The 18297-nt window shown below is 38.4% G+C and overlaps 1 protein-coding gene and 1 long non-coding RNA gene across 3 annotated transcripts in view; both read left to right on the top strand.

Moving 5' to 3' along the window:
* The window catches only part of Adam28 (ADAM metallopeptidase domain 28), a 54568-nt gene extending 51462 nt beyond the window's left edge, over positions 1-3106 (top strand). The window contains exons 22-23 of the mRNA XM_075949092.1: positions 193-239; positions 1668-3106. Of these exons, the coding sequence (XP_075805207.1) occupies positions 193-239; positions 1668-1689 (69 nt within the window). The 3' untranslated portion in view covers positions 1690-3106. The remainder of the gene's footprint in view (positions 1-192; positions 240-1667) is intronic.
* The window catches only part of LOC142835466 (uncharacterized), a 506414-nt gene that overhangs the window by 258580 nt on the left and 229537 nt on the right, over positions 1-18297 (top strand). The window lies entirely within an intron of this gene.

The following is an 18297-nucleotide window of genomic DNA, read 5'->3' as shown; positions in this document are numbered from 1 at the left end:
AAAATTAAGTCCACACTAACCAGTCTCATCACATAGCTGTGCTTATGTCTGCATACTCGTGGGTTTAGAATTCTTCACGTGGTTAAGTTTCCAAAGTCTCTGTTCTTCAGAATGAGTTAAACATTTTCAGCATGCACACACATTTTGAAGAGCCTATTCGGAGCTGACTCTCCCTTTTTATCTTCTTCCTAGCTATCCACGAAGCCAAATTTCCCACCACCACCAATTCCTGTTTCCTTGTAAGTATCAGATAGTCACTGGTGGATTTTCTGCCAACAGGCTCTAATCCACAGGCTCTTTGCCAGTGCTCCTTTGGCTCACCTAACCTCATCACAGCACATTTGCTCTGGAGAGCCTGGAAAGGCAAGGCCTCCTCCTTCGATAGTGATTTCACAAGGCTAATGAATCTTTATGACGACACAGTAGCCCTTTCAGTTCATAACTGTTGAGAAATAATGGATAAATTTATTGAATAAGGTAAATGTCTTCCAAGGAATTGTTTCTGGATGCTCATTAAGGAGGGCATAAAATTAGATATTTATGAAATGATGGTTATTTCTTTAAGAGGTAGAAGATGAAAAGGAGATCCATGAAGGCAAACTGGAATAAAAGGCAAGTGTTCTTTAAGTAAAAGGCAGAATCAAGATATTCATGAGTAGTTCTCATGCCTAACCCTCTGTTGTGTGTAAAAGAGAAAGAGTCAAAGTTCCTTTTGTCAAGATGCTTCGCAGTGTTACCGAGTAAACAAGCCACACATGCCTGGTGTGCCTAATTCCTCAAATACTATTGGTGTCAAAGTGTGCAGTACTAATGAGAAACCATTGTGGTGTCCCTGTGAATGGAGCTGGTGAAGCAGAAGGCCACTGACATTGTATTTGGAATTGACCCCAGACACTTGGGTAGCACCGAAGTGAGTAGTGAGGGGGTAGGCAGTAATTCCATGAAGGAACTATGCTTGGCTGCGATAGGGGAAAACATGCCATCTCTACTAACTGACTTTTTCCATTTTTGTCCTAGTAACACAAAATCATTTTTCTATTTTCAAAATAAGCTCACTTCTTCATCCACTTAAGAGATCTATAATGAAAGTATGATTGTCTTTTATTACCCCTAGTGCCAAGGAGAAAAGCCTCTATCATGTCTTCTAAGGTTTTTACTCTAGGGCAGGGCCTGATATTAGTGTCTTGATGAGGAGATTTTTTTTTCAATAAACAAGAAAAGGGAGACTGAAAAAGTGCACAGCTGTGTAGCTGTGGTGACTCAGTTCTTTATTTTCTCATACTAGTGAACAAGAACTGTGTGAGTAGATGCAGCATCCACAGAAACGCTCACATAGATCCTTAACTCTCTCTGCATCTCCTCATCTTAGGAGTCTACTTGCCATGGTCTACTTTCCTATGCCTGCAACTCCTCCCACCTCCGTCCTCCTTCTGCTAACTGTCCACAGGAACATTTATATCCCAGAGAAAGAGCTGTCTCTCCTTCTACTCTGACCTTCTGCTGTTCCTAGTTGTTCATGGCTAGTGTATTAAATAATTTATAATGTAGAGAGCTGGGTTTTAAGGAATTCTTTTAATTTTTTTATTAGCTTCACGTTACATCTCCCTATGAACTTTGATAAATTTTTAGGTTGCTTTGTTCATCTAAGAAGTTTTTCTTTCTTTAAGGGATTCAAATGCAAAAGTCTGAAGCAACAGCTAAGCCAGGGTTGATGATCGCATGATCAGATTGGAAGCCTGGATGTTTTGGATGGAAAAGAGATGTGTTCACTTCTTTATTACTATTGCTCTTGGCACTCAGAGGTCAACATTGCCTAGTTGATGCTGTACTTTGAAGAGACTAAAACTTGCAAGAAAGATACTTTTGAGAACCTTTGTCCTAACTTAAATAATCTCCTTTTCATACTCATAGGAAGATGCCAAAGGAAATATATAAACTATAATACTCTAATTAGTTGGTTCCAACACCTTGGTTTACTATGATGGTGACTGCTTAAATATTTTTGACGACCTGAATTTTCTTCCGCCTTTGGAAGGGATTGATGTGCTCTCTAATGAAAACACAACAATACAAACAAAACAAAACAAAATCATAAGAAACTGGAGAAGGGTGCATTCATTATTAAATAAGTAGCAATGTCTTGATTCTATCTACTTGTCAAATTAGAACATCAATTTAAAAATAGAATTATGTAGCACCTCCTCTTCTATATGTCTTCGATATCCTTTCTTCTGAAGTTTTTATTAACTTTGCTATTTGGGGAGTTTCCTACAATAGAGTAAAATATTTTTATCGACTAATTTAGTCACCGATTATTTGTGTGCTGGCTGCTGGCATGACTAAAGTGAGCTTCCCTTTTAAACAGAGAATGTCCAGTTAAAGAAATGAACATGAACCAGGAGTTGCAAACTGGTGACCTACGGGCAGGGTTTGGATAGCAGATGTGTTTTATTTGCTCTAAATCAAGGATCCTGGCCACACAGCACTATTTTTAAAAAAACAAGATTGTTTTGAGTTTATAAGAAATAATTTTTAAATTGCGAGATCTTGCATAAACATCCAGATTCCTGGATTGTAACAATCAGATGGGTCTGTCAACAACAGAATCACACTTCCCATAACATCTTCATCTTCATTGACAGATGGTAAAATGAACATGGTTGGCTGGGTACCAAACACTCCCCTGCCTTGTTTTAAGAACCCTGCTTTTACCTAGTTGTCCATTTGTTTTTTAGAACAGTTGATATAACTCCATACACATTATGTTAACCACTCATGACAATCAGAATGTCCTTGCCTCTGATTCGTTAAGTGAATGGGTTACTCCCCGCTTTGTCCCTCTGAGATGAGGGAGGAAGTTATGTTGGAAAACTTCTGAGGAATGTTTCCCCATCCATCCTTTCTTCTGCTTGTTGGCATCTGGTCCTGCTGCAGCTGTGTTGGGATCTGAAGACAAGGATGGTGTGGACAAGATAGAGCAGAAAGATAAACAGAATTCAGCTGAACTTTCCTAAGATGTTATTGAGCTGGTAGATTAACAACTGTTGAACTGGCTCCATTTTTTGCTGGGACTTTTTGTACAATCAATAAATTTTCCTTGTTGTGCAAAACATGTCGAGTTGGGTTTTCTCTCATGTGAAGTTGCAGTCACCCTAAAGAGTGAAGTAGCTTTGCCGTTACCAAGATGCATGCTCTCCTATGGTCATGGCCGCATTTCCCTTTATTACATTTGTGCTGTGACATTCATTGCCAACATCACTTGTCCCTGCCAGTCCGTTCACTCTGTACCTCAAGAGCGCAGTTCAACACCCAGTGATTCTAGAGCCCACCTGCCAAACAATTCTCACTGGAACCCTTCTTTCCATGTAGGAGTTTCTTAAGTATGGAACTACTTAAGTTTGGTTGCGTCTTGGGGATAAGACTATAAACTTAGAACATCTTATTCTAACCCGGAAATACATCCCTATTTCCTATGAAGTCTTAATTTGATTGTGCCCCAACCCCATTGTTTCTGTTCATTTGCTTGTTTCCTTGAATTAATAACTCTTCCCAGCCACAGATTTACTTTATCCTTTCAAACAACGGCATTTATTTGCTATGTATGTGTGTGCTCATCAGAGAACAGCTTGCCAGAGTTAGCTGTCTCCATCCACCATTCACCACGTGGGTCCTTTACCTACTGAGTCATTTTGCTGACTCCCACGTTATGTGGTGAGTGCATGTGTGATGTGATATGTGTGTGTTTGTGTATGTGTTCACACACCCATGCCTGCGTGCATGTGGAGCTCAGAGGACAATTTAGTAAAGTCAGGTCTTCCTAGTCATCTTTATGTGGGCTCCAGGGAGTGAACTCAGGTCTCCAGGCTTATTCTGCAAGCACCTTTACCTCCTGAACCCTCTCACCAGTGCTCACTTTATCTTTTATAATGTTAATGTAAAGTCTTGAACTTAGAACTCTCAAGTAGCCCCTTGTCATACCTGGAGCTTGAAATAAGCCATATATACTCACAAAGAGCAGTGTTTGAACATGCTGTGATTTTCTAAATGATGTTATTTTCTCCTTGATCAATCAAATAGCTCAAAAGTTCCTAATACATCTAGTGGGCTCTAATCACATGGGACCTCTTTTATCATCTCTCTTTCTCTGTCCTTTATTTTTCTCTTTCTGAAAATTTAGTGGCGTGGTCGATCTAATTAATTTCCCTCACACACACTCTTTCTCTCACTGTTGTCTGGAAGATTCCTTGTGGGTTGGGAGAACTTCAGTTTGTTTTCATATTACTGATTTTTATGTTGTCAGTCTTCTTCCTTATTTTTAATTTGTCTTGCCATTGTTCACCATATTTGCTTTTTCAGCAGTAACAATCCTTTCCAGAAATGTTTAGTGCTAAAATGAATGCAGTATTGCCTCTCAGCCTTTTGTGTAAGATTAAGGGCACAAACTTCACATGCCAATCAGACAGACATCATCTTCCAGAGGTTCTGACTATTGAAATGGGGGTTACTGGAGGAGCAGGCTTTGTCTGAGGAGGATTGCTAGAAAATTGGTTACAGCTGTGTTCACGCTTCCATTGGTGTGATGGGAGCTGAGAAAGTAAGACCAAGCAGCGTGAGGAAGAAGTCTTAATATACCTCCGTGAAGGCTTTAACAGGCCACACTCAAGCTCTGACCATGGAGTTATTCTTAGAACAATAGTACAAGGTCAGAAGACAAAAGAAAAGGTCTTTCTTCTCTAATGTCAATCAATCACAAGTACCAGTGGTCCCCAGCAGAGATAAGGTTTTGGGAATGACTTTGGGATTGGGAGTAACTTTTTTTTTTGGCTTTAAAAACATTGCAAATTTACTACAATATTAATAAACTCGGTTGCATCCCCTGTAACCACTCTGCTCAGGGCTTCTTTTTTTTCTGTTTATTTATTTATTAAAGATTTCTGTCTCTTCCCTGCCACCTCCTCCCATCCCCCCCCCCATCAAGTTCCCCTCCCTTGTCAGCCCATAGAGCTATCAAGGTTCCCTGCCCAGTGGGAAGTCCAAGGACCACCCATCTCCATCCAGGTCTAGTAAGGTGAGCATCCAAACTGCCTACGCTCCCACAAAGCCAGTACGTGCAGTAGGATCAAAAACCCACTGCCATTGTTCTTGAGTTCTCAGTAGTCCTCATTGTCCGCCATGTTCAGCGAGTCCGGTTTTATCCCGGTTTTTTCAGACCCAGGCCAGCTGGCCTTGGTGAGTTCCAGATAGAACATCCCCATTGTCTCAGTGTGTGGGTGCACCCCTCGCGGAGAGGTTGGGGAGTAACTTTTAAGAAAACCCGAAGGCTCTTTGCAGGCAATACTGGCAACCACTGGGGGACTTTATGATGCTGAGTGGGTACCTTGGCACATGCTGGCAAGGTCTATTATTTCTATTTATTTCATTGAACATACTTGGCTCAACTCATAAGGATAGCATTCAAAATGGCTCTAAACATACTCAGGTAACATCTACAAAGATGACCAATGGGAATATATCTGTATACTCTTAGCTGTCCCTAGAATTTTAGCTGAGAAAAAGGTAAGGATACCTTTGAAGGTGAGTTACTATAGAAGTTTACATCCCAAGGTCTGCCTCACATAGAAGCTAACAAAATGACAAGCAAAGAATAGATAATGTCCAAATGGCCCAGTTTATCAGAACTCACACAAAGGAAGAAAAAGTAAAAACAGAAAAAGGGAATAGATGAAGATACCAGTAGGTGAAAATTGGTTGATTTCAAAATGCTAATGGCAGATAAACCACTGCACCTGTAAGAGAAATTATCCAAATGGCTTGGAACATGGTGGTTCTCACTTGGATCCAGAATGATTTAGCAATAAATCAAAGGAATGTTCACATTTAACAGGGCCCTCCGAACTGACTGCTTTCAGACTGAGGACCAACAAATAGTAGGGTCACAGGGAAGTTAGTGCTAAATGTCCAGCCTGAAGGGACTGGCACTTGGAGTCCTGAGAGATACATTATCTCAGTTTCAGTGAACTTCATGGCGTCTGATCTGCATTTTGATGAATACTTTTCAATGTAGCTGTCAAGCAGTAGTCAGGGATGACCATCAGCTAGCTACTTGGTTCACTCATGGCTTATGTCACAAGAGCAAACCTCAGATAGGGCTAGTTTTACCTAAGCACAGTTCATCATAATGGTCAGCTTTCACAAAAGCCAAAACACTGCAAAAAACCACATCACAACAGTGGCTATTTCCCTTTTTAATATCCATGCTTGGAGGAGAGCCACATTGAGCGTCTCGGTTGAGATGAAGCATTTCTGCAATTACAGCACTTACACCGTATTCCAGATGCTCTTCCCCAGCCTCATTGTATGGATTAATGGGTCTGAGGATCTGCTCTCCAGATGCACCCCCTAGAGATAAAACAGCAGAGTTGTGTGCAGTTGTAGAGAACGGGATGTTGAGTTTGAGTACCGTGGCAGTGTGGCCTCAGAAAACCCTGGCAGTGGGGCTAGATGCTGGTTCAAGTTTTGTTTAGTGCAAACAATATCATCATGACAGAGGCAGAGATGAGATGGGTACCACTCTATATGAAGTGATGTGAAAATTTTGGTTGCATAGCCACCAAGTCTCCTTCTCTACACTCTTGCTTCAGATATCTAAGTTAATTTTCTACTAGGTTTTAATTTCGTGAAATAGCTACACATAACATGATAATATGATTCAATGGCTTTACCTGCATTCACAATACCGTGCAGCTGTGATGTCCTGCCAGTCCCTAGTCCTTGTCTATCTTCTCAGGGTGTCTTTATCCATCAAACAGTTCCTTCTCATTACCCACTTTCCCAGTCCACAGTAACCCCTGTTTCAGTTTCTATTTCTGTGAATTTACCACACCAAATACTTTGTGTAAGTAAGGTCGTGTGTGTGTATGTGTGTGTGTGTGTGTGTGTGTGTGTGTGTGTGTGTGTGTATTTACATGCCTGGATCATTTCTCTTAGCACATTGCTTTCATGTTTCCCCCATTGTTGCAGAATTTATTTGGATTACATCATTTTTTTAAGCTTAATCAAACTAATCCCTCTTACTGTATTTATTTCAGACTTCAGACTTCAGATTATAGACATGCCTCTATGAGCTCAAACACATCAACACCACTCTCATTTGTGCTCACTTTTAAGCCGAGAGAACGCTTTCTAATTTTCATCTTTACTTATACTTCTGTGTAGACAAACCTAAGCTGATGATTTTATCCTCTCTATTCTAGTGGTGTACAAATGTCATTTTAAATTTGAGTTCATGACATCCTCTTTTTTAACAAGAACCACATCCGAGGTTGTTTGGGAAACATTGATCAAGCACCTGTCTTCAGTCCTGTGTTGACATCTCAGTTCTGTAGCTGTCATGGGAAAGACAGTTTAAGGAAGTTCACAAATTCACTTAAGTGAAAAAAAAATAAACAGAAAAAATGAGTATGGCTGTCAGTTTCCCGTTGATGTCCCATAACGTTCTTAATTGGAGACGACAGTCACTGGCCTGCAAGGGTTTCAAGCTAAGTGTTATGACTCAACAGAGAGACGGTCCCTCCCTGCCCCCATGTAAGTCAATACATCCCACTAAATTGACCTAAACTCTTCGGCTGCCATGGTAACTTGCTGAGACATGTGTCTTTTGTGCCTATAAATGGTATGGGGCCTTTGGAATCCAGCTTCAAGCAGGACTTCTTTAATCTTTCACGCTGTTAGCAAAACTGAGCAGAGCCACCAAAAAGCAGAAGCATCTCATGGGCAGCAAAGGGAACTTGAGAGGAAAATGCGTTAGAATAATGATGGGAAGAAGGAGAGAGACACAGAAAAAGCGAACATTCCTGGCAGACTGCACACCACACTCAGGAAGGAACAGCAGTCTGCCTTCTGCCAACAGCCAGCTGTTAGCCTGATGCAGATCATTTCAACTTTCTGCGCACCGTCAGATTTATTTATCTATAAAATGAGATTAAGTTCATAATTTTTCAGCAGTAGGTAATTTTCTCCCACCTCATGTAGCTACTCCATATTGGAACAGCACACAAACTTAACTATCCTTCTCCATACTTTTTCTTTCAGCACCAAAGATCAAACCCAGGAGGTCATGCATATTAGGCAAGAACTCTACCATTGAGCCACACCCTTCACACCTCAACCCAAGTTTACTCTCCGCACCATCATGTTGCCAATTGCAAAACTATTTTGCACAGAAAACCTGTATAATACTATAATGTTTGTTATGCAGATTCTACTACTTTATCTCTATCAACAATATTTATGTATGTTCCATTACTAATATTCACTGTGTCAACTCCCGAAAGGCTTCCTTAAAGCTTACCATATTGCATGGTTTATGCTTATCGGGTTGTTTTTTTTTTTCAACATAAATATTTACAAAGCCTCCATTTACCATGTTGATATTAGGGGCAAAATTCTGGACCTCTTTTCATGCTGTCCAGCCTGGTTCTTAAGCTTTATGTAAATAAACATAAAGATGAAATAGTTGCTGTAGTAAGGATAAGCGGCTACAAGGAAGCCCAGAGGGGATGTTTACCAGAAAAAGGCAAAAGAAACTAACTGGTGGAGTTATCATGTGAGATCGTGAATCACATTTTATCACATACTTTTAAAGGAAAACAGACTTCCAGAGAGATACTAGGATTAATAATTGTCACACTTCTCGCAAAGGTATGGCAAGTTCAGGACACTGCATGAAGGTCATTAAGATTACTAGAGAACCAAAGAGTTGTGTTCAGAGCAGCTTTTCTGTATTTGCAAATGGCACTCCTTAAATGTACACACACACATTACACATTAAACAAATAAGTGAATCTTCAGAAATTGTAAAGCAAGCCAAATGAGATGCTTGAGGTATCAAACACACAGCGCTACATGTTTATGAGCAACACTCGCTATCCAGAACTCCTCCAAAACAAGTATTAATTAAACAGGAAGGAGAAGTAGAAGTGGCCAATGCAAGACTCACAGTGCCCATAAAGTGAGAGAGAGGAAAAAAAAGCTGTGATGAAAGACAGGAAAACCACAGAAGCCAAGCAGGGCCAGCGAGCTGGAACATAGAGTACAGCAGAAGGAGCCTGGCTCTTTCTACTCTGAGACCTGAAATGTTCCAGGGTGTCCTCATGTTGGGTATAGCTAGAAGAACTGTCTATATCCTTTGCCTAGATTCTCACTTGGAGGCCTAAGGACACTCTGTAAACACAGTCAGTGGCTGCTTACATGGTCTACGCTCAGATCACGGGTCACACCCATTTGAAATAATGCTCCAACAGAGCATCCATCATCCATCCCTCTCATCATTAGCTAGGAATAAAGACCCTTGCCATTCATCTTCCCTTCATGTCTCTTCTCTCTTTGTTGAGAGAGTCCAGGCTACAGTGATCACAGTCTTCCTGCCTCCACCATAGTACTGGGATTACAGGCACACAAGCAAATGTTTCCAACTGAGCTGAGTTCCATGGGTTGAGAACCCAAACAGGAGCTTCCATATACATAGCACTGAGCAAATCAAAAGAGGTATTTTATTTTCTCTTGTCTGTAAAGCTTAATCATGGTGATTTTAGTGATTGTAGCTACATTTTGTATCACTGCACAGTCATTATTTTCAACATCTTAAACATCTGTGCTTTGGTTCCTGAAATTACGAACAGCAGAAGTAGAAATTCTGAAATCTAGATAATAGGAATATCAACAAATCATGATATTCCCCCTCCCCCCAAAAAACAAGTAAATTTAACAAATTAAAGAAATACTTGAAAGGCCTAAGTCTATTATTTTGTTCATTCATTCTTAGACTTTTTGTATTTTTTTGATAATTTATACTTATTGAGGGTATAAGAATGCTTATGTTCCCATCCTTACAATGACTTGTTTGTCAATTCTGTATGGAGTGATATTAAATATTGAAATAATATAAAAATTTTTTCATATTCTAAAACAGTCAACTTTGGAAGTATTTATCATATAATGATGGTTCCTGACCAAATAAAGGCATCAAAATTTCTGTAATGTTAAAGCACTAGCATTCACATTATTGGTGTTCTGGACCACCTTGAGAGGGTCATGCGCTTTCAATATGGAATTCCTAAGGTCATGCACTACAGTAAGGTGTTTTTCATGTGCATATTTGTCAGATGGCCTCTTGAACTGATCCAGCCACTTTTTCCTTTGTTGCAATTGGAGATAATAGACAAAAAGACATTTTGAGTTCTTCAGTTTCTCTGCAGACTGTGCCTCTTTCCCTAAGGACTGGCTCAGATGACCTCAGCTTCAGCAATCGGTGAGGTTGCATGCAACAGGGTCTCACCACAGAAGCCATGTGAGCTGTGTGGTCTAGACTTTCTTCTCACAATGTAAATGGAGAAATACAAAGGAAAACATCTAGCTCAGATGACATGAGTAAGCTTTTACCAAAAATGGTTGTCTTAAGGATACACTCCACAGAAAGATCAAAGTAAATTTGGCTGTGAAGAAAACAGGAAACTGCATCAATGATCACAGCAAATTGCTAATATCATATAATTCAAGTTTATTCTTGTCCCAAAGCCAAGACACCCTTAAAAATATAGGGTAAGCTGTTGGTACCTTCCTGGGCTCTGGGCTTAGAACAAGAGCAGCTGGACAGCTCTTTGAGAGGACATAGGAGACATGGAAAGCACTCAGATACTTCCCTGGAAGCTTAGTGACTCTGCCTCAAGCACATCTACTGTGTGTTTCAACTTCTGCAACAGGGAATGTGCTTGGTGCGCTCAGGAGAAACAGTGTGATAGAGAAACAACTGCAGTTTAATGCCTAGGAAAATGTGTCAAACACACCCATACAAGGTGGCTTGGTACCCAACCCCTCTAAAGTGAGGTAACACTCAATACAAGTGATACAAGTCACACTAAGAGTTTATGTTGATAATGCCACCATTCTGAGGCCAAGAGGTGAGGAGATGACTTGAGGTCTCTCTGTGGTAGAAAGTGACCAATAGGGTTCTAGTGGTCCAGAGTTTCCATACACACTGGGGAGAGTTTATCTATGTTTTCCTTATAGACTAAGGTTTTCTTGCTGAGGTGTGAGGCCTTCTTACACCAACTGCTAAATAGGAGTGAAAATAATCTCATATAAAAATTAGATATCACACTAGGAAAGCAACAAATAACAGAAAAGTGAAAACTGAATGGAAAGATTTTGCACCAAATGAGAGAGTCTAACGTCTACACCAGTGGTGGTGATGATGGTGATGATGACCAAATGAGAGACTCTGACATCTACACCAGTGGTGGTGATGATGGTGATGACGATAACAGAGCATTATGGTCACAAGGGGGTGTGTTCAAAAAGTGAAATAACAAGAAAACTTCAAAACAGGAAAAATATTAGTTCTTGGAATTTGAATGACAAAAAAATATACAATAAAGTATGTGGAACGCACAGGTGGGCAGATAAAATTGAGGAACAAGTTAGCAAACAGAGAAGAAGGAAACAAAAATGCAAACAAATTTTAAAAGAACACAGTTTATATAGGATGCAAATGCTGAAATTAAAGTAATAGGAGACCCTGAAAAAGAGAGATGTCAAAAATGAACGTAAGGAAACATGAAAGATGAATTGTCTACACTTAAGAAAAATAAATGCAAAAGGAAAGAAGAAAATACCATGGGAAACCAAAGGAGATAGAAAATAAAACATGAAATAAAATATTTCGTCTTTAAGAAACATTAAGACAAATTTAGGAGAATTATATGAAACAGAGGAAACAAACAAGCCAGCCTCTAGGAGGATGAAGTATATAACACAAAGAAAAAGCCAGGACCAAACCAAGCTTAGTCTTCAAAAGCAGTCAGTTCAAGAAGGAGATGCAGTAATAAATGTGTCTATAGCAAATATTCATGTTTCACCTTTACATATTTAGATTATGTATATATAGCCTGTAAACACTGTGAACCTGTATTTAATATATGAATGTTTAAGCTCTTTTAAAGTATAGGAAGACTATGTTTTCAGGGATCACTCTTTTTTCACAAAACAGACATTTTGCAGTCTAATTTTAATTTCGCTGTTTCTGTGACAGTGTTAGTAATTTAGCTGGTTTACCGCAAATTTATTGAACATCTACAATGTAGAGGAGAAAAAAACACTTGGAAGAATTTAGAATGGCATCTATATTCAGACTCAATAACCAAAAGAGTTAATCTTAATCTTTGCATGCACACACACACACACACACACACACACACGTACTATATATATATATATATATATATGATAAATCTATTAAAAATAAAACATACTTGATGAGACTAATAAAAATATGGTTACTCAGACCGTATTCAGAATGACTGTGATGTGTATATGAAATACTGTAATGTGATTATAACAATTGAGAAGACAATCAAACTTTATTCTAAGCATGGACAAGTAGGAGAAAATAGCCAGTGATCTTTGTGCAAAGGACACATGACTGGAGGGCACGGTCCTATGAGCAATTGTTTTATTTTTGAGCAGACATTTTTATGTAGACATTTTATTCTGAATTGGCCTCATTGTTGCAAACCTTATTCAGGAGCTGGTGCAAGATGAGGAGATCTTTATTAAACATAGCGGCTGTTTTTATTGACCTCGGGTATTGATGTTTGTTTGCTAAAGAGCAATGGTGAGGAATCTTCCAAGGATATTTTATTAAAAAATTAAATAAATAATTAATCAGAGATGGTTTAAGGAGATACTCAAGAGCCTGGCGTGAGTTTCTTGACAAGAAGAATGCTTGTTACAATGCTGAATACTTTTACTAATTTGTATGAGGGCTCCTTATCTATTACTAATTAGTCTGAAAGACATTTTTAAGTTTGTTTAATATGGAATGTAAATCATGAAGCATATTAAAAGTATAATAACTAGTTTTGAAAGACATGACTATTAGCTCTTAAGTAAAAGCATATTATTAAAAGACTGTGTCAATATGCAAGATATTATTGCCACCAAGTCAATTTAAATTCTGTAATCATAAAATTGAAATAAAATAAAGAATATTAAAAAGAATATTTAGGGAAACATGGCTAGTGGGAATTTAAATATTAATTAAGAAGTGACTAGTTCTGCTAGGTGACTAACAGAAAGTTAATTAAGGTCAGATAGGAAAGGAATTTAATGGTTAGGATTTTGTATCTAATTAAATTCATGAGAAAATGCAGGTTGCTTGAAAAGTACTTGGGGGCAACTAAAGGCCAAAGAAATTTAACTTTACCAAAGCTTAAAGTTTCTTTCCATTAAACACACACACACACACATAGGTCCTTGCTCCAAAGAGTTAAAAATATCTGTTTAAGTGTAAGCAAGTGTGAGTGTGAGAAACCAGCAAATTTGGGAGGCATCCAGAGATGGTATATATACAATCTTTTCTCATTTTACATAGCTATCCCTGTTCCCTCTACTTCACTTCCTCCTGTCCCACCCTTACCCTACCTCTATCCACTCCTCAGAAAGAGTAAGGCTTCCTCATGGGGAGTCAACAAAGTCTGATACTTCATTTCAAGGCAAGACCAAGACCCTCCCCCTATATCTAGGCTGGACAAGGTGTCCCTCCAAAGAGAGTGTGCTCCAAGATGCCAGTTCAAACATAGGGATAAATCCTGGTCTCACTGCCTATGGCCCCACAGACTACCCCAGCCTCACAACTGTTGCTCACATTCAGAGGGCCTAGTTTGGTCCTATACAGGGTCTCCCATTATCAGTCCAGAGTCAGTGAACTTTTGGTAGCTCAGGTCAGCTGTTTCTGTGTGTATCATCATCATGGTCTTGACTCCTTTGCTCATATTATTATTCCTGACTCTTTTGGACTGGTCTCTAGTATCTCGGCCCAGAGCTTCACTGTGGATCTCTGTATCTGCTTCCATCAGTTGCTGGTTGAAAGTTCTATGATGACAATTAAGGTAACCATCAATCTGATAACAGGGGAAGACCAGTTTAGGCACCCTCTCCACTGTTGCATAGAGTCTTAGCTGGGGTTATACATGGATCAGCCGTGGGAAGGGGAAACAGACAAGATGTCCTGAAAACATTGGGAGTTATAGAAACTATAGTTTAATGCTCAGAAGCCATTGATCGGTAGCTAGTGTGCGGCACAGTGGAGAAGGAGAATGTGTAGATACTTGGCATCATGGGAAATTCTGGTACAGACATCTAACCCAGGCTTTTGAATCACTGTAATTATGAATATAACTTCTGCTTTTACTTGATATTTGATTTCAGAATTTTATTTTAGGACACATGAAGTTTATGAAGGCATCTAAATATCTTGTTTCATGTGCCTTTTACAGTAAAATATGGATTTATTATTTTTACTCACTAATTTACTTCAAAGACTGTTGTTTTATATAGCTTTATTTAAAAGTGCTAATACTAAATATTATATAAATACAGCAATGAAGGAATAAAACAGACAAATACACATATTCAATACTGATGTAATCTCCTTAAGTGTCTTTTGGCCATTTGAGAGTCCTCTGTTGAGAATTCTCTGTTTAGGTCTGTACACAATTTTTATTTGGATTATTTGTTCTTTTGATGTCAAGTTTCTTGAGTTCTTGATAATCATGCCACAAGGACATTTGCTCAACCATATTCATAGCAGCATTATTCATAATAGCCAGAACCTGGAAACAACCTAGATGCCCCTCAACTGAAGAATAGATAAGGAAAATGTGGTATATTTACACAAAGGAGTACTACCACTCAGCAGTAAAAAAATAATGACATCTTGAAATTTGCAGCCAAATGGACAGAACTAGAAAAAAACATACTGAGTGAGGTAATCCAGACCCAGAAAGACAAATATAATATGTACTCTCTCAAAAATGGATATTAGACATAAAGCAAAGGTTAACTGGCCTACAATCCACAAACCCAGAGAACCTAGACAATAAAGAAGACCCTAAGAGAGAAATACATGAATACACTTAGGAAGGACAAGATCTCTTGAGTAAATTGGGATCATGGGGGACTGGGAGGTGGAAGAGGTGAGGAGAGGAAGGAAAAAGAATGGGGAAGTGGGGGAAATATATAGCTCAACTAAAAACAATAAAGTATATATAAAAAACCCACACATCTTAAACAAGATAGAAAAAATGTCCCTAAAAACATTTGCATTTGATAGATGGAAAAAATCTCCTATATCATCTTACTCCCAAAAAAAGTACAGCTAAAACCCCACCCAGACAGAATTTACAAAGCTGTAAGACTATGGAAAATGAAGTGCAGAAGGCAGGCCTTCTGGAACCTCGGAGTTCAAAGAACATAGGGTGGTGAGTTTCTTGAATTTTCTGTTGGCCCAGACTGGATTTGAAGAAGTCATTAACCTAGAAATATCAATAAAACAAAACAAAACAAAACACTCTCCAGAGAAAGTCTACCCAACCTAGGCAAGGGATCAAAAGAGAAAGGCAGAGCCAGCACCCCATAAAACTTCTAAACAACTTTTCTACTCCTGCCAAACCAGAAAATAAAACAACAAACTACAGATAAACATCCTCAAAGAAACAGATGCAAAATCCCCAACAAAATACTCACAAACTGAATCTTGTAGTACATTTAAAGGATTAATCATCATGACCAAGTGTGATTAAAATAATACACATACACAAACTAAATTAGCATATCTTATAAGCAGAAATGAAGGCAAAACTTTATATTATCTAAATAGGCATAGAAAAGCTTCAGACGAAATTTCCTTCATTTTAAACTATGAATGAATCATGTATAAAAGGATTGTACCTCAGTATACTAAAACCTATATATGACATATACAACAAAAAATACATGGCAAACCCACCACCCATGCCATGCTGAGTGGAGAAAACCATTTCCTCTAACATCAAGGATAAAACAAGGATGTCAACCCTTAGCCCACTTATTCAAGATGGTAGGAAAATCTTGGTCAGAGAAATTAGGAAAGGAAAAGACATGAAGGCTATATATTAATAAATAGAAATGATGGGACTGAACACATAGCTCAGCAGTTAAGAGCATTTGCTGTTCTTTGGGTTTCAATTCTCAGTAATAACAAAGTGGCTAACAACCATCCCTCTTCTGGACTCCACGAGAACTGGACGCAAACACCCATACACACACATAAAAGAAATAAATCTTCTTTAAAAATGAAACACATTGAAACAACAAAAAATGGAATAAACAAACACACACATATACATGTGTTGGATGACACAATTTTGTTAAAATATCTTTACCAACTAAACAATTTACAAATTCAGTGTGCTCTCCATTAAAACAGCAATGAAATTCTTCATAGACTCTGGTGATGGTGGGGAACCTAAAATATATATTGGAGCACAAAGGAACCCAAAGAAGCCAAAGAAAATTAAAAAGAAAATGAAAAAACAGAACTGGAGATATCACAATACGTGATTTCAAAACACACCACAGAGACATATAACCAAAACAGCAAGGTACTGGGTGCAGAATATTACTCAGATCATTGGAAACAACAGAGATCCAAGAAAGAAACCCACACAGCCATAGTGAACTGACTCATAAAAAGTAAGAATAGAACTAAACCTCCGGAAAGATGACTGTAAATGGTGTTGGGAAAATTACTCATGGGCAGAATGTTCGTATTTGACCTCTTCCTCTCATCCTGCAACGGAAAAAAGACCTAAATAGAACACTCAAAACTCTGAAACTACTAGAAGGAAATGTAGGTAAAATACTTAAGACACTGGAACAAGCAATGGTTTCTTTTTAAAACATGGTTCCAACAGCACAGGCAACAGAGCCAAGTGGGATGACACCCAACTCAAAATCTACACAGTGAAGGAAACAGTCAGTAGAATGAGAAACAACTTCCAGCCCGGGAGGCCATACTTGGCTACTACTTCTCTGACAAAGGATTGATATTGAATATATAAAAACAGCTCAAAATTAGCCAAAAGAGCCAGCAACCTCATTACAATGAACAAGTGATCCAAATAGATTCTTCTCAAAAGAAGCAAGGCAAGTGGCCAACAGATAGGTACTTATGTTCAGTACAGCTAGCTTCATAGAAATGAAAACCAAGACTGTTATACTGGGATATCACTTTGCCCCATTTGGAATAGGTATTACTAGCATAACAAAAGCTGGAGAATGTGGAGGTACATTTTCTGTTGGCTGATGGGGATGTACGTTAGTAAGCCTTCGCGAACAAGAGTTTCTTCATTCTTTGCGAGCTAGAGAACTATGGAAACTGCTCGCAAAGCTAAAATTAGGCCTACTGTGTTATCGAACTGTCCCACTTCTGACGGCATACCCAAAGAAAAGGAAGTGAGCATTCTTGAGAAATTCACGCATTTTCAAGTTTATTACAGTAGTCTCTGCACCCGGCTGTCCAGTGACTGGCTATGATCATCATTGACACAACTATCTTATGGATCCCTCGGTGTTTGGACAAGTTCAGCTTGGAAAAATTTATCGATTAACTAATGTCCTGTTTTATCAGCTGAGGCAATGGGTCTGTCTTTATCCTAACACCAGACAAGAGCAAATAAATTCCTGAGCAGTTACTTCAGAGGAAAGATGATCCTTGCTGCCTTAAACCTGTCAGCCATTCCAGTAATTCCTGCCCACTCAAATAGCATTAGTATAGACTTCATCCTAGAGACAACTGAAACCATTGTGAAAACTGTCTACAATCAAATATTTGCAATCCTTTGGTTTTGATATCAATTACCCTTTCTCGCACCTTAATGACTTAAGAGACATATATTTAAGATAGTCCATAAAGACTGGAGTATATCTCTTATTTTTTCGGTAGTATATACAATGAAAGTAATAGTCTTTGAATTAATACTCCATAGCTGTTGTTAAAATGAGAAAATTAAAAAAAATGTGAAAGTCTTTCAATATATAAGAGATTATTATAATTTTGTGGGTGTAAAAATTCTGTTTCAATTTCTTCATAGACAATATTTAGACATCAACCCCAAACCACCCAAAACAATTTATTATGAAATTTCTGGAAATGTCGCAAACTTTATTGGAACAAAATTCTCTGTAATCAGGATGCTGGTTAAAATTCCTTAATTTTATGGTCAAAAGTTAAGGTCTATGTTTAGCTGATTCTTGAAAATCAGATTCAACAAAAATTTTACACATATGCCATTTCTCATCCCCTCCAGATGCATTTAGTAAACAATTTCTTCACTGTTATTTCCACAGTTTTAATTTATAGACTGATATTCATCCCTCTAGTAAACATCAACAGGATCGATGAAAGAGTTGTTTTCAGAG

Source organism: Microtus pennsylvanicus, chromosome 15 (assembly GCF_037038515.1).
Source record: "Microtus pennsylvanicus isolate mMicPen1 chromosome 15, mMicPen1.hap1, whole genome shotgun sequence".
In the NCBI taxonomy this organism is placed as follows: domain Eukaryota; kingdom Metazoa; phylum Chordata; class Mammalia; order Rodentia; family Cricetidae; genus Microtus; species Microtus pennsylvanicus.
Note: the sequence above shows the minus strand (reverse complement) of the source record. Positions and strands in the feature narration are given on the sequence as shown.